The sequence below is a fragment of the Callospermophilus lateralis genome, chromosome 9, assembly GCF_048772815.1.
Source record: "Callospermophilus lateralis isolate mCalLat2 chromosome 9, mCalLat2.hap1, whole genome shotgun sequence".
Taxonomy (NCBI): Eukaryota; Metazoa; Chordata; class Mammalia; order Rodentia; family Sciuridae; genus Callospermophilus; species Callospermophilus lateralis.
In genome coordinates, this window is record NC_135313.1 from 45765222 (window position 1) to 45786762 (window position 21541).

General features: G+C 32.7%; 1 protein-coding gene across 2 annotated transcripts in view; it reads left to right on the plus strand.

Annotated features, from left to right (window-relative positions):
* The window catches only part of Calcrl (calcitonin receptor like receptor), a 100901-nt gene that overhangs the window by 66882 nt on the left and 12478 nt on the right, over positions 1–21541 (plus strand). For both annotated transcript variants that reach the window (XM_076866138.2, XM_076866137.2), the window contains 4 exons: positions 15053–15179; positions 17385–17538; positions 18569–18629; positions 18710–18776. In XM_076866138.2, the coding sequence (XP_076722253.1) occupies positions 15053–15179; positions 17385–17538; positions 18569–18629; positions 18710–18776 (409 nt within the window). The remainder of the gene's footprint in view (positions 1–15052; positions 15180–17384; positions 17539–18568; positions 18630–18709; positions 18777–21541) is intronic.

A 21541-nucleotide genomic window follows, 5' to 3' on the forward strand; every position in this document is an offset into this window, starting at 1 on the left:
TAAATGCAAGTCTTGCATGTTTATGTCATATGGTGACATATGTAAAATATAGATGTCATGTTTAAAAAACTGAATGTTTAAGATCAGTTAAAATAATTGGATTTATTTTGAGTTTGTAAAATATAAAGAGGGGATACTGATGAAATATCTTAACCCTAATTTTACAAAGTAAGATTAGTTATATAAGAATCAAGTGAAGTAATGTGAAGGGAGTCATAAACAACTGGACTTTTCCCTAAGAATTGTCAAATGTTATAGGTCTTTAGTTGCTCAGCTTCTCAGATAGTTTTATTATCAGTATACATGTGTAGAATAGCAACCAGAATTTTGTGTGAATACTGGTACTACTGTTTATATATATTATTGAAAATATAATTTAGCTAGTATATTATGATTATTATTATTATTTTCTGGTACCAGGGATTGAACCCAAGGCCCACACATGCTGGGTAAACACTCTGTCACTGAGCTACTACCCCAGCCCTTGAAAGTATAATTTAAACTTAGTATGCTTTACTTATTTTTTTTTTTTTTAGTTTGGGGGAATCATCAGTAAAATAGTTAGATTATACTTTCAAATTTACCGGTACTTCTTTTGAGAGGGAAAGGTGCAGTGGCACCAATTTCTTAAATCAACAATTGGTTTTAAAGTTTATAGTAAGGCAATGTCTATACCTTTATCTGCATGTATTACATTATACCTTTACTACATTCTTCATAATTTTGATCACCACTAGTGATTACAGAATGAGTGTGATGAACAGTCAGGAGCTGTATTTCACTGTGTCTTCATTGCCATTGTCATCATTATGGCCTTCTTCCTTGTCTTCTTTCTGTCTTTTCTCCCTTTATCATCACAAACATCAATGATGATCTTGGAGCATTAGCATCTATAAGTGTATCCGGAGTAGCAGTACATTAAAATAAGACAAATTTAGACATTATCAGATAGTAGGATTTTTTTTTACATATATGTAACTGCAGTCTTTAAACCATTTGTAAATCAGCTATTTGAACTATATTAAATAAGAAACCCAACAATTAATGATTATGCCTCTTGGGCTCAACGTTAGAGTATGTAGAGATTGCATCAGAATCACCAGTTTTGTAAATTTATAACTTCCTAAGTATCTTTGACATCAGCCATATAAGAATACTTTCAATATCAGTATCTAGGCACCATTTAAAACCGAAAAAGAATCCTACTGTCAATAAAACCAATTAAACATTTATATTCTTTTTAAAATATGACATTTAATTGAGCAATTATATCAAATTATATCAAAGTTGAAAAGTGTTTTTATCCTAAAATTTGGAAAACATTAAATCTTAGAGATTTAACATTTACTATACTGTATTTTACAAATTACTAAAAGATTTTTGATCAAAACAGACTGCCAATTCTCAGTCACTGACTTCATAATTAGTATGTCACATTAGTTGCATATGAAGAGCTTATTAAAATTTTATGCCTATACACTTGAATGCATGGTTAGCTTATAAAATGTTTTCTTAAATTAATGCTTTGTTTGGAGTAGAAAATCTTTTTATAATTGTCTAAAATTTTTTAAATATCTCTTCTAAAGAATGGAAACAAAGTTTCTCAAAGCAACAACTTCAAAACAAAATTCTCAGAGCTACAGTAATAAGTTAATAAAAAACACTGCAATGGACATTTTCAGCCATAACTTTTCCCATATTTTGCAATATTATTTTAGGCTACATTCCAGAGTTTTGGAATTTCTTGGTCAAAGGGTATATATCTTTTTATGGCTCTTGAAATACATCATCTTAAAAGTATCTCAAAATCAACATGTTCAAAAGAAATTTGTAATATCGACCTCCTCCAAATCCAAGTTGGCTTTCTTCCAGAGTGACCTATCTTCAGCCATGACACTTCCAGAAACACAGTTGCATTTATAGGAGATTTAGGAATAATTTGTATTGCCTTTCCCTCCTTTTTTCTCCCTAAAATCCTCTTCTTAGACCTTTTGAAATACTCCCAATCTAACCAGCATACTGAAATTCATCTCTACAGCAATCACCACCAGTCTTGTCCTAGGTAGCCTTAGTAAATCTATTTCCTTCATTTAATTCCCAAGCAATGGATCCAGAAAATTTTCAATCATTTAGATTGAATTAGGTCTCATGTTGTCATTTTTGCTTTAAAAGTTTTGAGAGTCTATTACAATTCTTATAAAATCAAAATCACTAGCATACCCTGATTTATCTTTGTGCCTGCTCCCTAGTGTTGTTAAATGATGCTAAACTTTAAATGAGGCTAAATGATGCCAAGCTTTAGCATCATTTCCTCAGTGAAATTTTTCTTAAGTTCCTTTATTATTTCCAAAATTGCAATTAATTACAGCAGACATGGGGTGAAATTCTAATACCATTTGGGAGATCACCATCTCTTCAAATTAAAAGTGATTATAACTAAGATTTTTCAGATTAAATGATCTCTTTTTATTTTGCATGTAATAAGCCAAAAATACCCAAGTAAATTAAATTTCTAAAAAATAAATTTACAAAGGATAGCAATTATATCACATGCCAAAACCAGTAGTCAGGGAACAATGATCTCCTAGAACTCCCTGTGGTATCTCCCCAGACAAATTTGAATTTAGTAAAGATAGGAGTAAAGTCCTGACCAATTCCATAGAGTGCAATGCAAAATTAACAAAGCTTCTTAATGTGTAAGATTCTAGACTTTAATGTGATAAATGCTCACTTTGAATTAGCTAAACAATGATGAACTACCAATGACAGCAATGCTACCAGCCAGACTGCATTAGTACACATATGATGCTCAATTCTGAATCTCTAATCAGAACACTCAATCACCCTGTTCTCAGTGCAATAGGAAAATACTGTTCATAAAAATTGGTTTATCAGTGTGGTGAAGAAATTGAAGAAAATAATATAAGCTGATCACAGCATACAGAGTGCACAACATATGACTTCAAGAATCCATATGACTTTAACTGGGAATGAAGTTTGCATAATAACAAAGAGAGATGAAAATATTTGAAAACAAAAGAAAAGTAAAACCAAACAGCTAAACAAAATATAATGACAGAAATTATATGCCAGCCTATGAGACATATTGAAGTGGGTTATTTCTATACTGGTTCATGGCTGGACTTGATGATCTATAGTGATCCTTTGAAACTCAAGAGTTTTTATGAATAAAGCACCAATTTAGAATTTAGAATGAGTTATTTCTTAAAATATATAATCTCAGTAACAGGAATCTTGTATTTGTGAAGGTATTTTTCAAGCTAAAAGCAATTTACATAGGTAAACTTTTACATAGGCAAACACCATCATTGATTAGAAGTTAAATGTAAATCTGGAGATATCTATATATAGAGAGAGAAGCGGGTGGTTAGGGAGGGAGGTGGAGTCTTGCTAAATTGCTCAGTTGGCCTCAAAGTAGCAATTCTTCTGCCTCAGCCTCCTTAGTAGCTAAATTATAGGCCTGTGTCACCATGCGTGACTGTTTCAATATTTTTATATCTGTATTTATAGACAATTTATTCCAAAAACAAAAGCTATTCAAATAACATTAACAAGGAATTTTAAATTTTAATTGAAGGCTAAAAGCTTGAAATCTCAGAATTACTTTATTTTATCTATGGAAATTTGTTTTTTTTAAAGTTGAAATTATTTATATACCTGCTAAGTACATTAAAGATACAATTTGTAGACACTTGCTCATTCCAAAAGGGAGTCCAGAAATTTAATGTTGTTCCAAATGCTGTCCATGTATTCCATTTATGTTGCTATTTAGAAAAAGAACAAGTTTTTTTTTTCAAAATAAAATAAAGATCCCTGTATGAAATAATTATATGTATTGTTATTTGCTAAGTTTTCCAAACTTAAATTCAGGTAGATAGCAAGCTACATAAGCAAAATCTTATTAAAACATATGACAGTCTTGCCAATAAAGCAAATTTGTGCCTTGGCTTTCGTATAAAATAAAACATAGTTTTCATCATCTCATTTATCTTAAAAGTCTATACTGAAATTACAAATAACTGCTCATTCTCTATAGTGGAATAAAAATGGAATCTTTCAGTGATGATCTAGTACAAGTACACACTTAAATTTGGCATAACGATTTTAATGGATATTTTAAGACATGATTAGAACCATGGGATATATTTGAATCTCGTTATCATCACTTACTAATAGTCGTCTTAACCTGATTTTGCTTTTAAGTAAGTTTAATTTTTTTAAACAATAATGGGTCATGCTGTTTCTAAAATTATTGGACAAAGTCGACTTACACAATCCACCATTTAGGAACTGTTCAATAAATGGTAGGCTTTCCTAATGTCCTCATTAGACTGCATCAATCATCTAGGCAAATGGACTACATTTCAGTAGTCACCCAGCATTACCTCTATATGATAGTAATGCAAGCTAAAACAAATAAACAAAGCCCTATGTGCTATTATGGAGCTACAAAGAGGAAAAGTGAGGGAAGAAAGACTGATTCTGACTCACAGAATAAAAGGATTCCTGAGATGATACTATCATTGAAACAAATGCTTTGATGAGGGGTAGAATTTCAACAAGTAGAAATTGTAAACCTTAAGCTATGAAAAGATTATCCAGTCTAATACCTAATTTAAATTATTTCCTAAGTAATTACCTATCTTTTCCAGAGTCCCTTCCAGTCTTTCTATTTGGCTTTGTCATTTTATTTGAATAAACTGTCTTTTTAAAATGGATAATTTTAACAGAAAAAACAAAGCTACAAATTATTTTCTTTTTTTATTATATACTCGCAGGCCTTAGGTAAGACATCAGAAATGCTCTTCAGGTCAGACCTATGAATGGCATTTAAAATGCTTTTTATATGTCTAGACACCCCTGCCAGAAAGTGTGTTCTCTACATGCACACCTGCTCCCAGCTCCTGCCATGGCCATTTACTTGTTTCATATGAAGCACATTCTTTTGCTTCTCTAAACCCCAATTTAGCAGGTTTACAATGCAGATGATGTTAATATCTACATCATAGGTTATAATGGTTGATATAATAGCAGTATAATCAGTGCAAATCAGTACTAAGCAGTGTCTGGTTCAGAAAAAGTTGTCTATAAGGCTGGGACGTAGCTCAGTGGTAGTGTACTTGCCTAGCATATATGAGGTCCTGCATTCAATCCCTAGTACCACCAAAAAACAAACAAACAAACAAACTTATCTACTATTGGCATTGTTATCACTCTTCCTTGTTAATCCCCTAAAATGTTTTAGAATAGATATTTAACCCTGGCAGGAATATTATGTCAGTTGTATTTTTAAAAACAAAGTATTTAGTTTTAGAAGCACCATATTTAGAAAGAAATTGTTATAATAATCATGAAAAAAATAAGTAAATATTGAAGAAAACTTTTTGTGAACCAAATTGACAATAATTAGTCAGACAAGTTTAATCAAACTTATTTATGACCACAAAATACCATGCAGCTGACCCTATGGTTGAATACACATTAGAGAATTTTGTAGTCTTTGAATTTAGACACTTCTAATTCTTCATGCACAGAACCATCTACTAAAACAAGGAAAGCTACTAGGTTGAATGGGAAGAACTTCACATAGTTAGCTCCAGAAGATTTGTGTCTCTTTATATATCCCAGGGTTTAGCATAGTACCTTCCACTTAGTAGGCACACTCAGACTTGTGGAATGAAGATGTGAACTGGCTTTGGAGACGATTTTGAGGACTGACTTTCTCATGCCTTCTCTGTGACCTTCAATAAAACCTTTGAGTTTGTCTGGCCTTTGTCATCTGCAACAACAAGAGAAAGACTAAGACTCTAAAATTCTAATCAGTAGAAGTGACTTGAGTGAAACAAGCTGGGAGACTGCAGCTAAACTGAAAGATCAGAGCCACCTTACTAAGTGCTCAAAATGAATGGCTCATTTAGCTCGCCACGGTATGTTGGTCTGCTTTTTGTCACAGTGATAAATACCTGAGAGAAACAATGTAGAGGAGGAAAGATTTATTTTGGCTCATGGTTTCATAGGTTTCTGTCTATGATTGGCTGGCTCCAAGGGAGAAACATCATGGTAGAAGGGTGTGGTGAATGAAAACTGCTCAACTTATGGCAGAAAGGAGAGAGAGAGAGAGAGAGAGAGAGAGAGACCGACCCCACAAGAAATACCCTTCCAGGGTATATCCCCAGTGACCTACTTCCTCCAATTAAGCCCATCTCCTAAAATATCCACAACTTCCCATAATGCCATCAAATTATTAATTCGTTGGTGGATTAATCCACTGATGAAGTTAGGGCCGTCATGATCCACTTTCCCAAAGCCCCACCTCTGCATTATTGCAGCATTGGGACCAAAATACAGGAGACTTGGGAGGTCATTCCAGATCCCAAAAATAACCCAGGGGAAATAGTTAGTAATCACTAGCTTTATTCCAGTTTACCTGAAAACAGTTCCTAGATGAGCTGATGTTTCACATAAAGTCATTGTGCATAAAAACAAGAATCTATCACCAAACTCTTTTTGCTCCTTAATCCAGCTCCTCATGTTGCAGTCATCCTTGGTTGGTCTCTAGTAGAAGAAATTTTTTTTCTCCCTTTGGTAATTGAGGGTCACTGATCCACCCTAATAAAAAACAAGAACTATACAAAATGTTGATTTAGGGTACTGTTTGTTATTTTGTGTTTAGAAAGGGAAGAGAAAAATCTACTATTCATCCATGCTTTAAATTAGAAACAGAGAACATGAAGCGCTATTCACCAGATATACTTGTTTTATATTAGAGCCAATTAAAGGAAAGAGTCAGAACAGGAGATAAAAAGAAAGAGAACAGAAAGGGAGGGAAAGAGAGAGAGAGAGAGACATAACTTTGGGGTTTGCCAAGCCCTGAGAGGCAATGACTCTTACTCATAATAATCCTTGGAAAAACAAAGCAGAACCCTTTAGATAAAATAAATAAATAAACTTTACTGGAATTAGTTACAAATTATGTTTTAATTACTGTTTAAAATCTGAAAGCATAGCAAGCCTTGCTCTTACTTTCAACCCAGACAAAAGTCTCTATCTTCTTTCACATGAAAGAGGGCATATAATATTTGATTTGCATGGGAAAAAAAAGAGGAAAAGAGGTTCTTTTTATTTTTGTTTCTTTGCTCACATTTTATTCTTTTTAAAATTTTAATTAATTAATTATTTTTTGTGTGTGATGCTAAAGGTTTGGACCCAGGACCTTGGTACATTCTAAACAAGTACTTTACCACTACACACATCTTTGCAGACATTTCAGACACTGATTCTAAACAATGTTAAAGGCAAGTTGCATATTTGCACCTATAGAATTAATGATATCTTTTCAAGGTAGTTGCCAAAGGTATCAAATAAAATTCAGCCAAAAAAAATTTTGTATCTAGCTTGTAGACCAGAGCATTCTCACCTTAATTGTTAAAATAACCCTTAAGGACTTGTATTTATGCTTTTCAAGACAATTGATACAAACCCTCACCTCTTTTCTTAGATTATATCTGAATATATTTCATCAATATTGTGAACTGTCATCACAGTTCTACTTTCATGTATATCTTTAATTAAAGCAAGTATAGCTCTTTCTCAGAGCTATATTTTTTCTCCTGACAACTATGGACGATTCAACCTTTAAGTTTATTTTGACCACAGCTAACTAGTTAAGGGAATCCTACATTGACTCTCTGTTCAAATCACTTTGATGTGTCTGTTTTGGTAAATCAGAACCTGGAGATCTGCACTGTCAGAAGTTTAACAGGGCTGCATTCAAAAGTAGTCATCTTGTGTTCCCTGAATAGTATACTTCTCAAAGCCTATCCACTATTATCCTTATTTTGTTAACTCCATGGTGTGATTTTTTCATTTAGAAGTTCATTATGCACTGAGATCCTGATAAACATCCTATTCTGTTGTGTGCATACCTTCCAAGTTTCCATCAGCTTAACATGGCTGTTGCTTACTTAAATATAATTTTTCTTATAATATTTTGTTAAACCATACTTATTCTATCTCCAAATTAGTTATTTGCAATCAATTACTGAAAAAGTCATCTTCTTCATACTGAATGTAATGAGAACTGAAAATATTCCTATTAGGTAATGTGAGTGTTGGTTGGAAAACTTTTAAATTGAAATTATATAATAAAATAATTTTATTTCCACATTAGAGTATGAGATTTGAAATGACAGAGGAGGGCAATAAGTAATGGGTTTGCTTTAACAAAGCCCATTCTGTTATAAGGTAATAGGTGTTACTGGCCAATAGAGGAAACTCTCAAATATGGAAATATAAAATAGAAACTGAATGAGAGAAGTTGAACTTACTTTAAACAGTAAATGTATGATTTAAAGATATAAGTGTATGTTAAAGGTGACATATGCCCATTTGTATTAATATTTTCGTAATATGCAGCTTATTTATAGTATATTTCATCTATTTTTCTTAATCAAATTAAAACACAAGTACTTCTGGGCTCAGTGGGACATGTCTATAATGCCAGCAACTGAGGAGACTGAGGCAAGAGCATCTCAAGTTCCAGGTTAGCCTCAAAAATTTAGCAAGGCCCTAAGCAAGTCACTGAGTCCTGTCTTAAAATATAAAGGGCTTGGGATATAGTTCAGTAATAGAGTGCCCCTGGGTTTCATCTCCAATACCAAAACAAATGAACAAATAAACAAATAAAAACCATAACAGTGTGCCTAAGTTTTCACAGGAACAGAATGACAATATATCATTTTAACAAAGCTGTTAGTCTATTTCTTGACACAACACCTGTATACTTTTTCTTCAACTCTTTATAATTTTAAAAGTTTTTTTTAAAAGTTTATTTATTTATTTTTTTAAAGAGAGAGTGAGAGAGGGGGAGAGAGAGAGAGAGAATTTTTTAATATTTGTTTTTTAGTTATCGGCGGACACAACATCTTTGTTTGTATGTGGTGCTGAGGATCAAACCCGGGCCGCACGCATGCCAGGCGAGCGTGCTACCACTTGAGCCACATCCCCAGCCCTCTTTATAATTTTAAGGAGAGACTAGAAAAGGGCACCATTTTCTCCCCAAAATTATATTTAACAATTTTTTTTCAGTTTTGCATACATAGTTAATTTTCTCATATCATGTCTATAGATATGACCACATGTGAACAAAGAAGTCAAAATAAGTCCCCAAGACTGTAGCATTCTATTAGTATTTAGGATCTACAAAAACTATGAATGACTGGATATTGTGCTGCTAACATATGCAGATGGGAAGTGAAGATGTCAAAAACTGAGAAGGTCTTAAATCAAAGAGACAGATATATAAGAAAAAATAAAGAATACAAAACAGTGTTCCAGTGGTAGGCAGGAAAGAAAATGTAACCCAAGACAGTATGAACTTCAGAATAAAGAAGTCATTCTGTAAAGTAGGTTATTTAAATTTAATTTTCTTCATCTATAGAATGTAAGGATAGGGGGAACAATGTCCTACAACACTTTGTTCTGACCCCTCGAAAAGTTTAAGCTCAGGACTTTGACTCAGGGTGTTTCCTTTGCTTATAATAATTTTCTCTCCTATCTTCTCTCGTTTTAGCCCTATCATGAGTATGCCCCCAGCCACCAGGCCCCAGTCTTTGTCTCTCTGATGATTCTGTTTAATTTCTAAAAAGCACATACCAACATTGAGAATCACGCTATTAAATTTATATGTCTATTTGTTTTTCATGGTAGTAAGAATAATATGATGTCAGGGTCTTGAATTGTATAATTCCTGACAGTTTCCCCAGAATCTAGTAACAGTTCCCAGTAGATTAGTGTGCAACAGTAAATAGCCAACTAAGTAATTAAGTAGATAAAAGTCTATGGCTTCCTTTAAAATGTCAATATTCAAATTCAACAGATCACCTAACAAGAGTAGGATCTTGAGCAACTTACCTGAATTTCATTAAAGGATAATGATATTTTACAAGGTTATGAGATAAGATAAAGACTTTAAACTCTTTATTCTGTGCCTGCATTGTAATAAGGGTGCAAGAAATGTTGGCCCCTATTATTCTAAATTTTGCTTCTAACAGGGTGTTCATTTGATTGTTTTTAGGGTACAATAATAATGAGGGTTCAAAAAGACTGACTGTTTCCTGTTTTCTCAGTTTCCTGTCTATTGGGAAACCAGAAACAGCACTGGTAACAAGGCAGTTCATAAATGGAAGGACGGCAGTTGGCCACAGAAAATGAACAGGGCCTTTCCCCATGCAGCCCTGCCCTCTCATTTACCTTGAATAAGAAGCTTTACAAAGCAAGGACAGGGAACAAGGGGGCATTATGGAGGAAGTGCTACCATTTCTCCTCCAGGGGGATTGTCTTGTAGTACCTTGGTAGAAACACTCATGCTCTTTCTAATCTGTCCTGGATCACAAGCAACCTCCAAAAGACAGCAATTAGAAAAAGTTCATATGTATTCCTTGTCAAACAGTCAAATGACTCTCTCAGCTGCAGCTTCCATTCAGTAAAAAAAGCATAGAAATAATGATTTTACTCTTTTAGTAAATTTGTTGCTTTCTGCCTATTCTTCCCAGTAGTGTTCATACTGATATGAACTTTCCTTTCAAATATATGATTTGTGTCTTCTTGGAAACAGACCTGCACATTTATTTATTAAATAAGATCAATTAGAATGAGAAACCAGCACTTTGTAAACTGGGATATATTTGTATTGCTTGTATTCACTCCTTTGATGATGTGTTTTGCTCATAATTAGTGTTGACAAAAGCAGTTTTGAAATTTTTAGCTCATCTCAAAACCAAATGGAAAACCAATACAAATTTTTTCCTTAATAGTAGCGAAAATTTTGAAGATGAAATGGCATAATGTTTAGGGTCATCATAATAGCAAAAGTAGTAATTTGGAGACAATTATGGAAGGGAAGAAATTCTTTACAGAAAGTAATTTAGGTTGCTAAATCCATTTTATTATATGGAAATTATCTTCCTAATACTAAAGTCTTGTGTTTTGTAACAACAACAACAAAAAATCACAGTGTCTTTATTGTTTTGTTGAGTTACTTAAACATATGTTTTATTATAGAGGCAATTTTATATTACTTGATGCTGTTTTATACTACTATATGTGACAAAAAATGATTACTGTACTTGATTAAGATCAGTCATGTGATAATGATGTCAGAAAATAATAGCTAAATTAACATGGAGTGCTCTCCATAGGTTGAATGTTATGCTGATCATATGGTGTGATTTATATCACTTAACCTTCAATCTATTTCTATGAAAGTTCCTACATTATAGATAAGGAAACTAAGGATGAGAGATCTTAGATGATGCAAATTCATCCTGTAAGTAGATGGCAGGGTTTGGATTCACTCTCAGGTCAGGCTTCGAAACCCACTCTGAATCACAAGTCCTGACTTGATGCTACCTGTTTCTAATCATTCCAAAAGATAATTCAAGAGGCATGATTACATTATATAATGTAATAGTGCTGTTGATGCCCTCACACCAATTGCCTCTAAATCTGCTGGCTGAAATTGCATATTGAAATGTGTTCTAAAATAATTGCATGCAGAGAATGTGAAATGGAAATAATCCAGACCATGAACCATATTTTCTATTTTGCGGTTATGCTAGAATAGAAAGGAGTATTGTAAAAATTGAAGAAAGCAGAAAGAGTTTTGTAAAACATTCTCTTAGTGTATACATAATTGCCTCAAATATTTTGAGTAAAAATAAGGACATATAAATTTTAAAATAGGTAAAACTTGTTACAAGATAACACTGAAAAATACCCCTGGATTTCAGAGTCTCATTTAAACATATCATGTGTTTACCAATATATATTTTTGCTTTTCATTTATAAGTTGATTTTTATACCAACTCACTTACATACACTAATGAATATGTTTATAGGGAAATGATATGCATCCCTAGAAAAATCTAAGCCATTTTACAACTGTACACTGATGGAAACCATATGTTAGATAGCATCTGTTTATATTTGTTGAAGTTTCACCACGCCTAGAGGCAGAAATGAGAGAAGCTAAAGCAATAGGTTAATGTTTTGGATAGTAAGCTATATTTTCACAACATGACCTGACAATGATTTGGCAATGATCCAGTTTATCTCATAAATCTGGAAAACTACATTCAATGTCAAGGTCTCCAAAGCAGATGTCTGATTTGGGTTGTATAGAGTGGATTATCTAGGATGATCATAGTGTTTGGATGATTTCATAAAATATTTAAATACATTTTCAATTTCTATAATGAAATGGTTTCCAGAATCCTGTCTTAAATATTTGCTTAGTTTTGATATTAAGTTTTAAAACAATTTTAAGTGTTTTAATATTTGCCCATAATTACATTAAGTCTACAAAACAGAAATGCACCAGGAACCTTTTCCTACATATTAAGAAAACAAGATGTCATTTTTGTTTGTTTCTATAATTACAATAATCATGTCTTTAGAAGAGAACATATACCAACAGCTCATTTTTAAGTCCTTACCTTTTGAGATAGATTGAAGTAGGAGTAGGATCATGAGAAAGTGAGAATTCAGAGAGGAATAGAAACACCGAGTATTTAGAGAAGGGTAGGACATTTAAGTGTACACAAAGCAAATTTAAATTATTTTTAGGAACTGGGGTTGTAGCTCAGAGTAGAGTACTTAGCAAGCATGAGACCCTAGGTTTGACCCCCAGTACCACAAAAATAAACAAACAAATAAATAAATAAAATTGTATTTGACTAACTACAGGTAGCATTTTATTTTAATTTCTTCCAATCTTCTCATATGTGGATATTAATAATATAAATTGTCACAACTAAAATATAAATGTTGCTTGTATTATAGTTCTCAGCCTGTGTCTTTCAGCTCTTGGTTTTGCCTTCATGTATTGCTACTTTTATGTTTGTTTTCCTCTACTTTGATATTTATATTTCTTCATTCCAATGTATTCCTTAAAAAGTATTTCACATTTGCTGTCTAAGCAAAGTTTTACAGTATAACAGTCATAAATGGAAAATTATGTAATTTTTGTTTACATGCCCCCCCCACTCACACATCTTAACCAATGAACCTAGATATAATGGTGTTGAAGAGAAAAGGGCAAAATAGCTCAGTTAAAGAAAACATTTTTCTCCGTGATGGTAGTTGAGCTGCTTAAATTCTACTGCAAAAAAAAAAAAAAAAAGTGCATATTTGAATGGGCAAGCCATTCGTCCCTAAATAATACTTGGCACTCTGTAGACATAGAGTAAGCTCAAAGCAGGCATTTAAAAATAAGAGCATGTGATCAAATTTTATGTTCACAATGTCCATCATAGAATATGGTAAACCACACATAACATAAATGATTTGGAAAGTATATATATTTTATTAGACCTTTTCTACTATTCCTTCATTGAGAGTGAAGAGAATTTCATTCTTTTATTGTTGAATTTCCTCAGCAATAACAAAAAGAATTCTACTTTTTGGTCCAAAGTTTTTTTTCTTTTCTATAGAATATCAATAACTTTTTATAACAAACTTGATTCCTACCTGCCTTTTATTACTCCTATACACTTAAAGTCCAAGTAAAAGTAAATGACTCTTTAATATGCTACCAGCAGTTCTCAGCTCTTTCTATTTTGATGGACTCTAGCTAGGTTTCATAGACTTGCTGGTATATGACTGTACTAATCACTCTGATGATCGTTCCAAGAGCCATCTTTTCTTTGAAACCTTTCTAAGAATTCACCACTAGTACCATCCAACTTTGTGGAAAGCATGTATTGTCAGTCCATAATCCTGATTTGTATTGCATTTCCTTCCATGGTCTTTAAAACATTATAGCTCTATATAGAATCACAGGCATAAAACTGGAAGAGATTCCAGAGGTAATATAGCCTAAAATTCATGTTTTAAATATAGAAAACCTTGATATCTGATTCTAACATTCTAAGTAGATAGCCATTTTAGGATACAGGGATAAAGGGATACAAGGATAAATTTGGGTGAAATTTTCTTAAAGATTTCATAGTAGGTATTTTTGACTTAAGTTGTACAGGATGGATTATTGAGGATGACCATGTATACAATATTATTAAAATATACAAAATGAAATTCTATGTGTCTGATAATGAAATGATTCCTCATGTATCCTACATATATGTTCAGACTTGACATTAAGTATTCAGCTTCAAGTGGGTTTCAGTCTATAATCTTAAAATGTTACCTGTAACAACCCTTCAAGGGATGCCTTAGGAAGCACTGCTTGAGTCTACCTTTGAGTTTGGGTATGATAGCCATGCAGACAAGCTTGGGGTGGATGAGAATCCAAGCTAAAAAATAGTGTTGTTTATCATTAATGATGACATTTAACTTGAAATCTGTTTCTACATAAACATGGACGGTTCTTCTCCTTTGTTTTACATAAAAGGAACTTCAGTAAAAGATGGTGCTATTTTAAAAACTTATGTGTATCTGGGGCAATGCAGAAAAAAAATCAGCAAAGCACAGACGACCTCATTGGTTGCTAAGTCTACATTTTTATCAGTTCATCTATTTTAAATGCAATGATGTCTTTTGTGTGGTTGGTCAGCATGATTATTACCATCACAACAAAACAAGGAGAATATGGACTGTGATGAAAAACACATTATCTGTGTGAGAATCTGACAGAGACATTCAAAATATTCAAATTAATTACCGACATAAATTTTTGATAATTTATCTGCACTGAATCTCAGTTTCTGCTTTTGGGAAGGGAATTTATAGACTAATCATGCTCAGATATTAACAGAAGAAATTTATGTACAGGTTTTATATGGGAAATTTTCAATACCTACATATGTCTAACTCTGCTAAAGTAACACTTTGCCTCTAGGTTTGAGGCAATTACTGGTTTACTTTAATTAAGGTTTTATCTTGAGTGGATCTTGGGGAGATTACAAAATTGGAGCAGCTTCTGTGAATTGGAAATGTGTCTTATTTTAATGATGTTTAATATAAATTGTAGAAACATTTTATGATGTCAAAACACTTTGTTTCTCTTGCCTTGTAGGAGTCTAAGTTGCCAAAGGATTACCTTGCACAAAAATCTGTTCTTCTCTTTCGTTTGTAATTCTATTGTAACAATCATTCACTTCACTGCAGTGGCCAACAACCAAGCCTTAGTGGCCACAAATCCTGTGAGTAAAACGAGGCCTACCTTTTCAGTTCAAGGGTCTGGTGGGGAAGAGAAGGAGAATCAATGCGGGGATGAGTGTCTGGCGCACGTAGCATGTGTCTAAGTAAACAGGCATGTATGTTTTCAGGTCTGACATACAGAGTATACGTAGCTATATTACAATCCAGAAAGATAATGTATTGCTCAATATTTCCTAAAACATAAAAATCTAATAGTAAAAGGAGGAATATATCTATTTCAATTATTTATACATATTATATAGATTATCACTTCATTTTATGGCTATACTCAGTGGAATGATGACTTTATGACACTCCATCCAATGTGAAAAAACAATCAGCGTGACAAACTTTGCATAACTAGAAACAACAATATGTGAAAATAGGAACTTCAATTTGAATTGTACTTTTTGTATTAGGCTGACTTTAAAAAGAATATAAAACCAGGAAAATAATGAATGATACATGTCCAATTTCAATTAACATAAAATTTTAAAAAGATCTATCAAACCTTCATTATCTCAAACATTCTGAGATTGTTTCCTTGCAAGTCATTTTTTTAAAACACAAGTTAAAATTGCCTTATATAATTGTGTATATTTTATGCAACCTATGTGCCTGTGTATGTGTATTTTAATTAAAATATACAACAATGATGACATATAAATTCAAATTTTTATGATTACCTAACTTCATAATGTTTGTAGTTTACACTATAATTCTGGATATGGATTTTGTGTGTGTGTGTGTGTGTGTGTGTAATGTAGTGTCATTGTGTGTGAGTGTGTGTTTTAACATTATCTAGTTACTGAAATCAGATAAGGAAAGGGATTTTCACTCAATGGGTCAATAAACAACACTCTCATATGTGTTTTATGTGTGTTTTTAGGGTAATTTCCAAAGTTCTAAAATTCCCTTCATTGTTTGCTCATGTGCATCCGGATTGTTTAATCTTGTGTATGTTCCACCCTAAAGTCACTGGGTTAGGAAACACACTGGGGTATAATTAGTAATATAAAAAACTGGCTAACATCCTGTCATTTTAGAATGAATTTCTCTAGGTCAGGAGATTCAGAATTTTGTCACAAAATTGTAAAGCAAGTTTCTAAACCTTGTATGTTTGTTACAAAAAATGTTTTGTTTAATACACAAAACACAAATTACAGTCTAATTACTTAATATCTTCTTGGGAAAATGTATTATTTATTTATATCATCAATGCCATGTGTAGCAATGTATTTTTCTGAAACTAGATATAAATTCTTATCCAAATAGTTTATAGATTAACATTTTGTTGAAATCAAGTTGCCCAATTTAAAATGATTGAGCTGTATACATGTAGTAAGAATTGTAATGCATTACACTGTCATTTATTTTTTTTAAACTCAATTAAAAAAAGAACATATATAAAAAGAACATGAATATAACACTCATTTCTATTGTATAACATGTATGATAATGCAAATTTGTTTACTTTAACAAATAAACAAATATCTAAATAAAAAATAAAATAAAATGAATACCTAAAAATCATAGAGATAAAAGGAAGTTTAAGATTATTCCCTTCATCAAGGGAGTAAACTCTCTCTTATGCTTTTGTGTTTTCATTATCCAATACTTGAACCTCCCTCTTCCTGTTTCTGTAAGACTAGAGGAGGGAAAGTGGAAACCTCAGGAAAAGAGGAAGAGAAACTATATTTTTTTCTTCTTCATGCCTACATTAAGCTTTCATATTTTGTGTTTGGATAAGGTAGTCAATTACCTCATTAGAGTATTATTTAATAAGTATTTTCACTAATAGCATGCAACATTTAGATACTTTTAATAGATTGTTTTTAACATTCTTAATTTTTTTCTGACAGAATGCAACGATTGAGAAATTCATAGTTAAAATAGATGTAAAGTACATGTGAAATATTTACACTTATAATGACATAGTAACTAGAGTGCATTATGGAAACACAAATTCATAAATGAAGTGATTTGGAATTTGCAGAATTTTCTGAGAGACATACCATTACATATCTTTAGAGTCTGTGGCTAAAAAATTTAGAAGCACCATGAGTATAAAGACTAGCATTTACAAATCTTAACCATTAACATGTGAAATTTGTGTGAAGAGCAGAAACTTTCATGTTTCCTAAAACAGAGTATTGCTTTACATGTTGATTCACAAATAAAGACAGATCATTTCCCTCTTCCCACAGGTTAGTTGTAAAGTGTCTCAGTTTATCCACCTTTACCTGATGGGCTGCAACTACTTCTGGATGCTCTGTGAAGGCATTTACCTGCACACACTCATTGTGGTGGCTGTGTTTGCTGAGAAGCAGCACTTGATGTGGTATTATTTTCTTGGCTGGGGTAAGTGCCCCTACATACATCTGCTGATTCAACTGTTTAAGAAAGGTTTGAGAGGGGTAAGGCTTTTTTTTTTTTTTTTTTTTTTTGTAATAACAATATAATTTAATATATCAGTGAATAGTTTAGGTTGACTGAATATATAGTGACTAAAAAGTAAAATGAGAATCATGAATTAGAGATCTAGTCTCTTCCTGGTGTCAATAAATGAATAAAGCCATGAAAAAAAAAGTATTTGTTTTCCACATAAACTCTTGACATGGAATTGTTCCCAAAGCAAAGCAGCGACATACTCTGGTGTATTTTAAAAAGTAGCTGAAATATTTTAAAACGTATAAAATGCACAAATTGAATTCAACAAGACCAGTTTCCCAAAACATGAGTAAAATAACTTTTACTTATTTATCATCTGTTTAGATCAAGGTAAGGAATAGATACAGCTATAAAGAGGTTTGTGTATACATAAACACAATTTTTAGAACATTCTAGATACCTTTATCAAGCATTTCTTCATCTGATTTTGTAAAACTTTGATTTAGAAGGTTAAAACCATGCAAAATTGCTGGTATAAAACATTTATCTTCCTTCTTTTCAACAGAAAATGACTTACTATTAGTCTGTCTCTCATAGTAGATATTCTTGTCAGGCTCACATTTTCCCATTTTTGATTGTATACTAAATATTAGCCAATTTCATCTCTTAGACAATATATAAATACTGGATTTCTTCTAGGCTTTGGCATTCAAGCAGCACATTTATGGACTTAAGCTCTGAGGTCCACCAACTCAAAATGACTTATATTAGAAGAAAATTTACACCTACATACACACAAACACAAAAATAAAAATACATAAAAGTATATTGTACTTATTGCTTGACCATACAGGTGATATTTACTCAATAAACATATAGTGGTCAGTTTTGGTTTTTTTTCTCCAAGAATATCTCTGACTTTCATACTTTATGACTATTTTAGGAGTTACATCTATAAAGAAAACTGCCTATTTTTAATTTTGATCTCTTGTATCTGTAGGATTTCCACTGATTCCTGCCTGCATACATGCCATTGCCAGAAGCTTATATTACAATGACAAGTAAGAGACTCTCTACAGTTTCTATTAGAGTTAAATGAAACATAAATCTTCAACATAACATCTTTATTTTTTTCCCTTAGTTGCTGGATCAGTTCTGATACACATCTCCTTTACATTATCCATGGTCCAATTTGTGCTGCTTTACTGGTATGTAATTAAGGTTTTCTTTATCTCAACACTGCTCATATTTGTGAATCTTCTGGCTGTGTTACATTCTTCAGGGTCTCCATTGTCAGAAATGGAAATGATGTCCTCACAGTGCTTAACTGACTAGGGTCCACTGGAGCCCTCCTATTTGAGGTGTGGGCAATAAAGGCCACACCTTTTTATAAGGCAATGTAACAGGGAAAGAGCAGGAAGTAGACATCAGAGCTAGACCTAATGAGGGGACAGAGTGTGTTAATGGAGTTGGACAAGTGCTGGGAAGAGTTACAGGACCAATGCTGGCCTTGGTTTCAGGAAAAATCCAGCATAAAACCATAGCATCAATGAGAAGGAGCTACAGAAGAAATACTGAAGCTTCTCCCTCCTTCCATAGTATGATCTTTCTTTGGCCAAATACAGCCAATGTCAGAGGGCAAGAAAGTACAAATGGAGATATCATCCTCAGATGTAAAATCCTGGGGCACAGAACAAGAGAGAAGATGGGTCTGATAAATTAGGAGGGCAACTAAGAAAACATCATTCTCGAAAGTATATAATAATTAAGAGGGTAAATTCTGATAACTGATTTCCTGGGTTTAAATTTCACTTGTACTTCTATTGCTGTGTGACCTTAGGCAATTAAACTAATTATTCTGTGCCTCAAGTCTGTCATTCTAAGGAATGCAAAAATGGTGACTTTTATTGCAACAATTAACTGTCTGAAAATGTACAAAAGCAGAAGAAATCCCATTTGTTATATGTATAAGCACACATACACATGCACACAAACAAATAATGAAGGAAGTTAAAGGTCTCTAATGAAAATTATAAAATTGGTAAATAAATCATAGAGGACACACACACTATTGAAAGATATCCCATATTCATGGATATTTACAGCCAAATGATTTTCTACAAAGGTTCCAGGAGCATAAATTGGAGAAATGACAGTTTCATCAATAAACAGAGATGGGAAAAGTGCATAAACAAATGCAGAAGAATCAAACTAGACCCCTACCTCTCACCATATGCAAAACTCAACTAAAAATATATTGAAGACCTAAATGTAAAACTCAAAGTTTTGAAATGCTTAGAAAAAAGCAGGGAAAACACTTCAAGATATCTCTCTCTCTCTCTCTCTCTCTCTCTCTCTCTCTCTATATATATATATATATATATATATATATATACACACACACACACACACACACACACACACATACACACAACAAAAGCAAAACTACACAAATAGGATTACATCTAAGAATCTTTTGCATGTCAAATAAAACAATTGATAAGTTAAAAGACAATCTACAGGATGGGAGAAAATGCTTGCAAAGTATTCATCTCATACAGGATTAATATCCAGGACATATAGAAACTCTAATATCTCAGTAGAAAAAAATAAAGTCTAATTTAAAAGAGGGCAAATTATCTGAATAGATGTTCTTCCAAAAAAGATATACAAAGGCTAGTGAGCATTGAATTAAAAATTCAACATCACTAATCATCAGGGAAATGAAAATCAAAACATCACATAGACATCATCTCATTCTAGTAAGAGTGACTATCATCCAAAATACAAAAAATAACAAATGTTGATAAAGATGTAGACAAAGGGGTTCTCATACACTGTTTGTACCATATGGAAAAGAATATGAAGTTTTCTCAAAAAACTGAAGGTAGAATTACCAAATGATTTGGCCATTATACTTTGGGGCATATATTCAAATAAAATGAAATCATTGTGCTATACCTGCACACTCATGGCATTTGCATACATAATAGCCAAGATACAAAATCAATGTTCACAATTGAAAACTCTTCAGCCATAGAAGGATTAAATCCTGTCTTTTGCAGCAACTCGTATAGTACAGAAGATATTATGCTAAGTGAAATAAACCAGGCACAGGAAAACAAATACTACATGTTCTCACTCATTAGTAGGAAATAACAAGTTGATCCCACAGAAGCAGAGAGTAGAATGGCTAGGAGGGGTGGGTAGGGGCAGTAGTGGGAGGGTGGATATCAAAATATAGAGGAAGGAAAGCAGTTCTCATGTTCTATTCACCATAGGTTATCAAGAGTCTATAGCAATTATTATACACCTAAAAATAAGTTGGAAAGAATTTGGAAATTCCCAACACATAGAAATGATATTTCAAAAACTCAAAATGTTAATTACTCTGATTTGATTATTGCATGTTTTCAAATTATGATAAAGTGCCATAATCAAATGTACAAATATTAATTATTAACTTAATAATAACAACAAATAGTGACTTTTTTAACAGGTTTTAGTAGTAAGTATTAAATGTGTTAATGTATAAAATATGCTTAGCCTGACATAGACATATAGAAAGCACATACCAAGTGTCAAATTCTGGGTTTGTGCCTTGTCCCACAAGACAATCAGTTAAAAATCCAACACATTTTTTTTTAATATTCTTTAAGAAAATCTCAAAGGCAGGTGTACTTCCTTTTCTTGCACCCTCCACATGCTAGGGACATGCATGACACACTGTGTTGAAGTGTACTCTGGACTGCCTGGCTTTGTACTCTTTGTACTCAAAGAGCCAGCTCTGCATCTTGGCTCTACCCTTGCTGGCTGTGTATCTCAAGGCAAGTTCTGCTTTGTTTTGTTTTTAACCTCTCAGTGACTTTGTTTCCTCATCTATAATGAGGGAATAAGGAGCATACTTCACAGGGTCTTGCAAGGATTAAATAAGATACTTCCTGCTAAGTGATTAGAACAATGCCCCAAATAC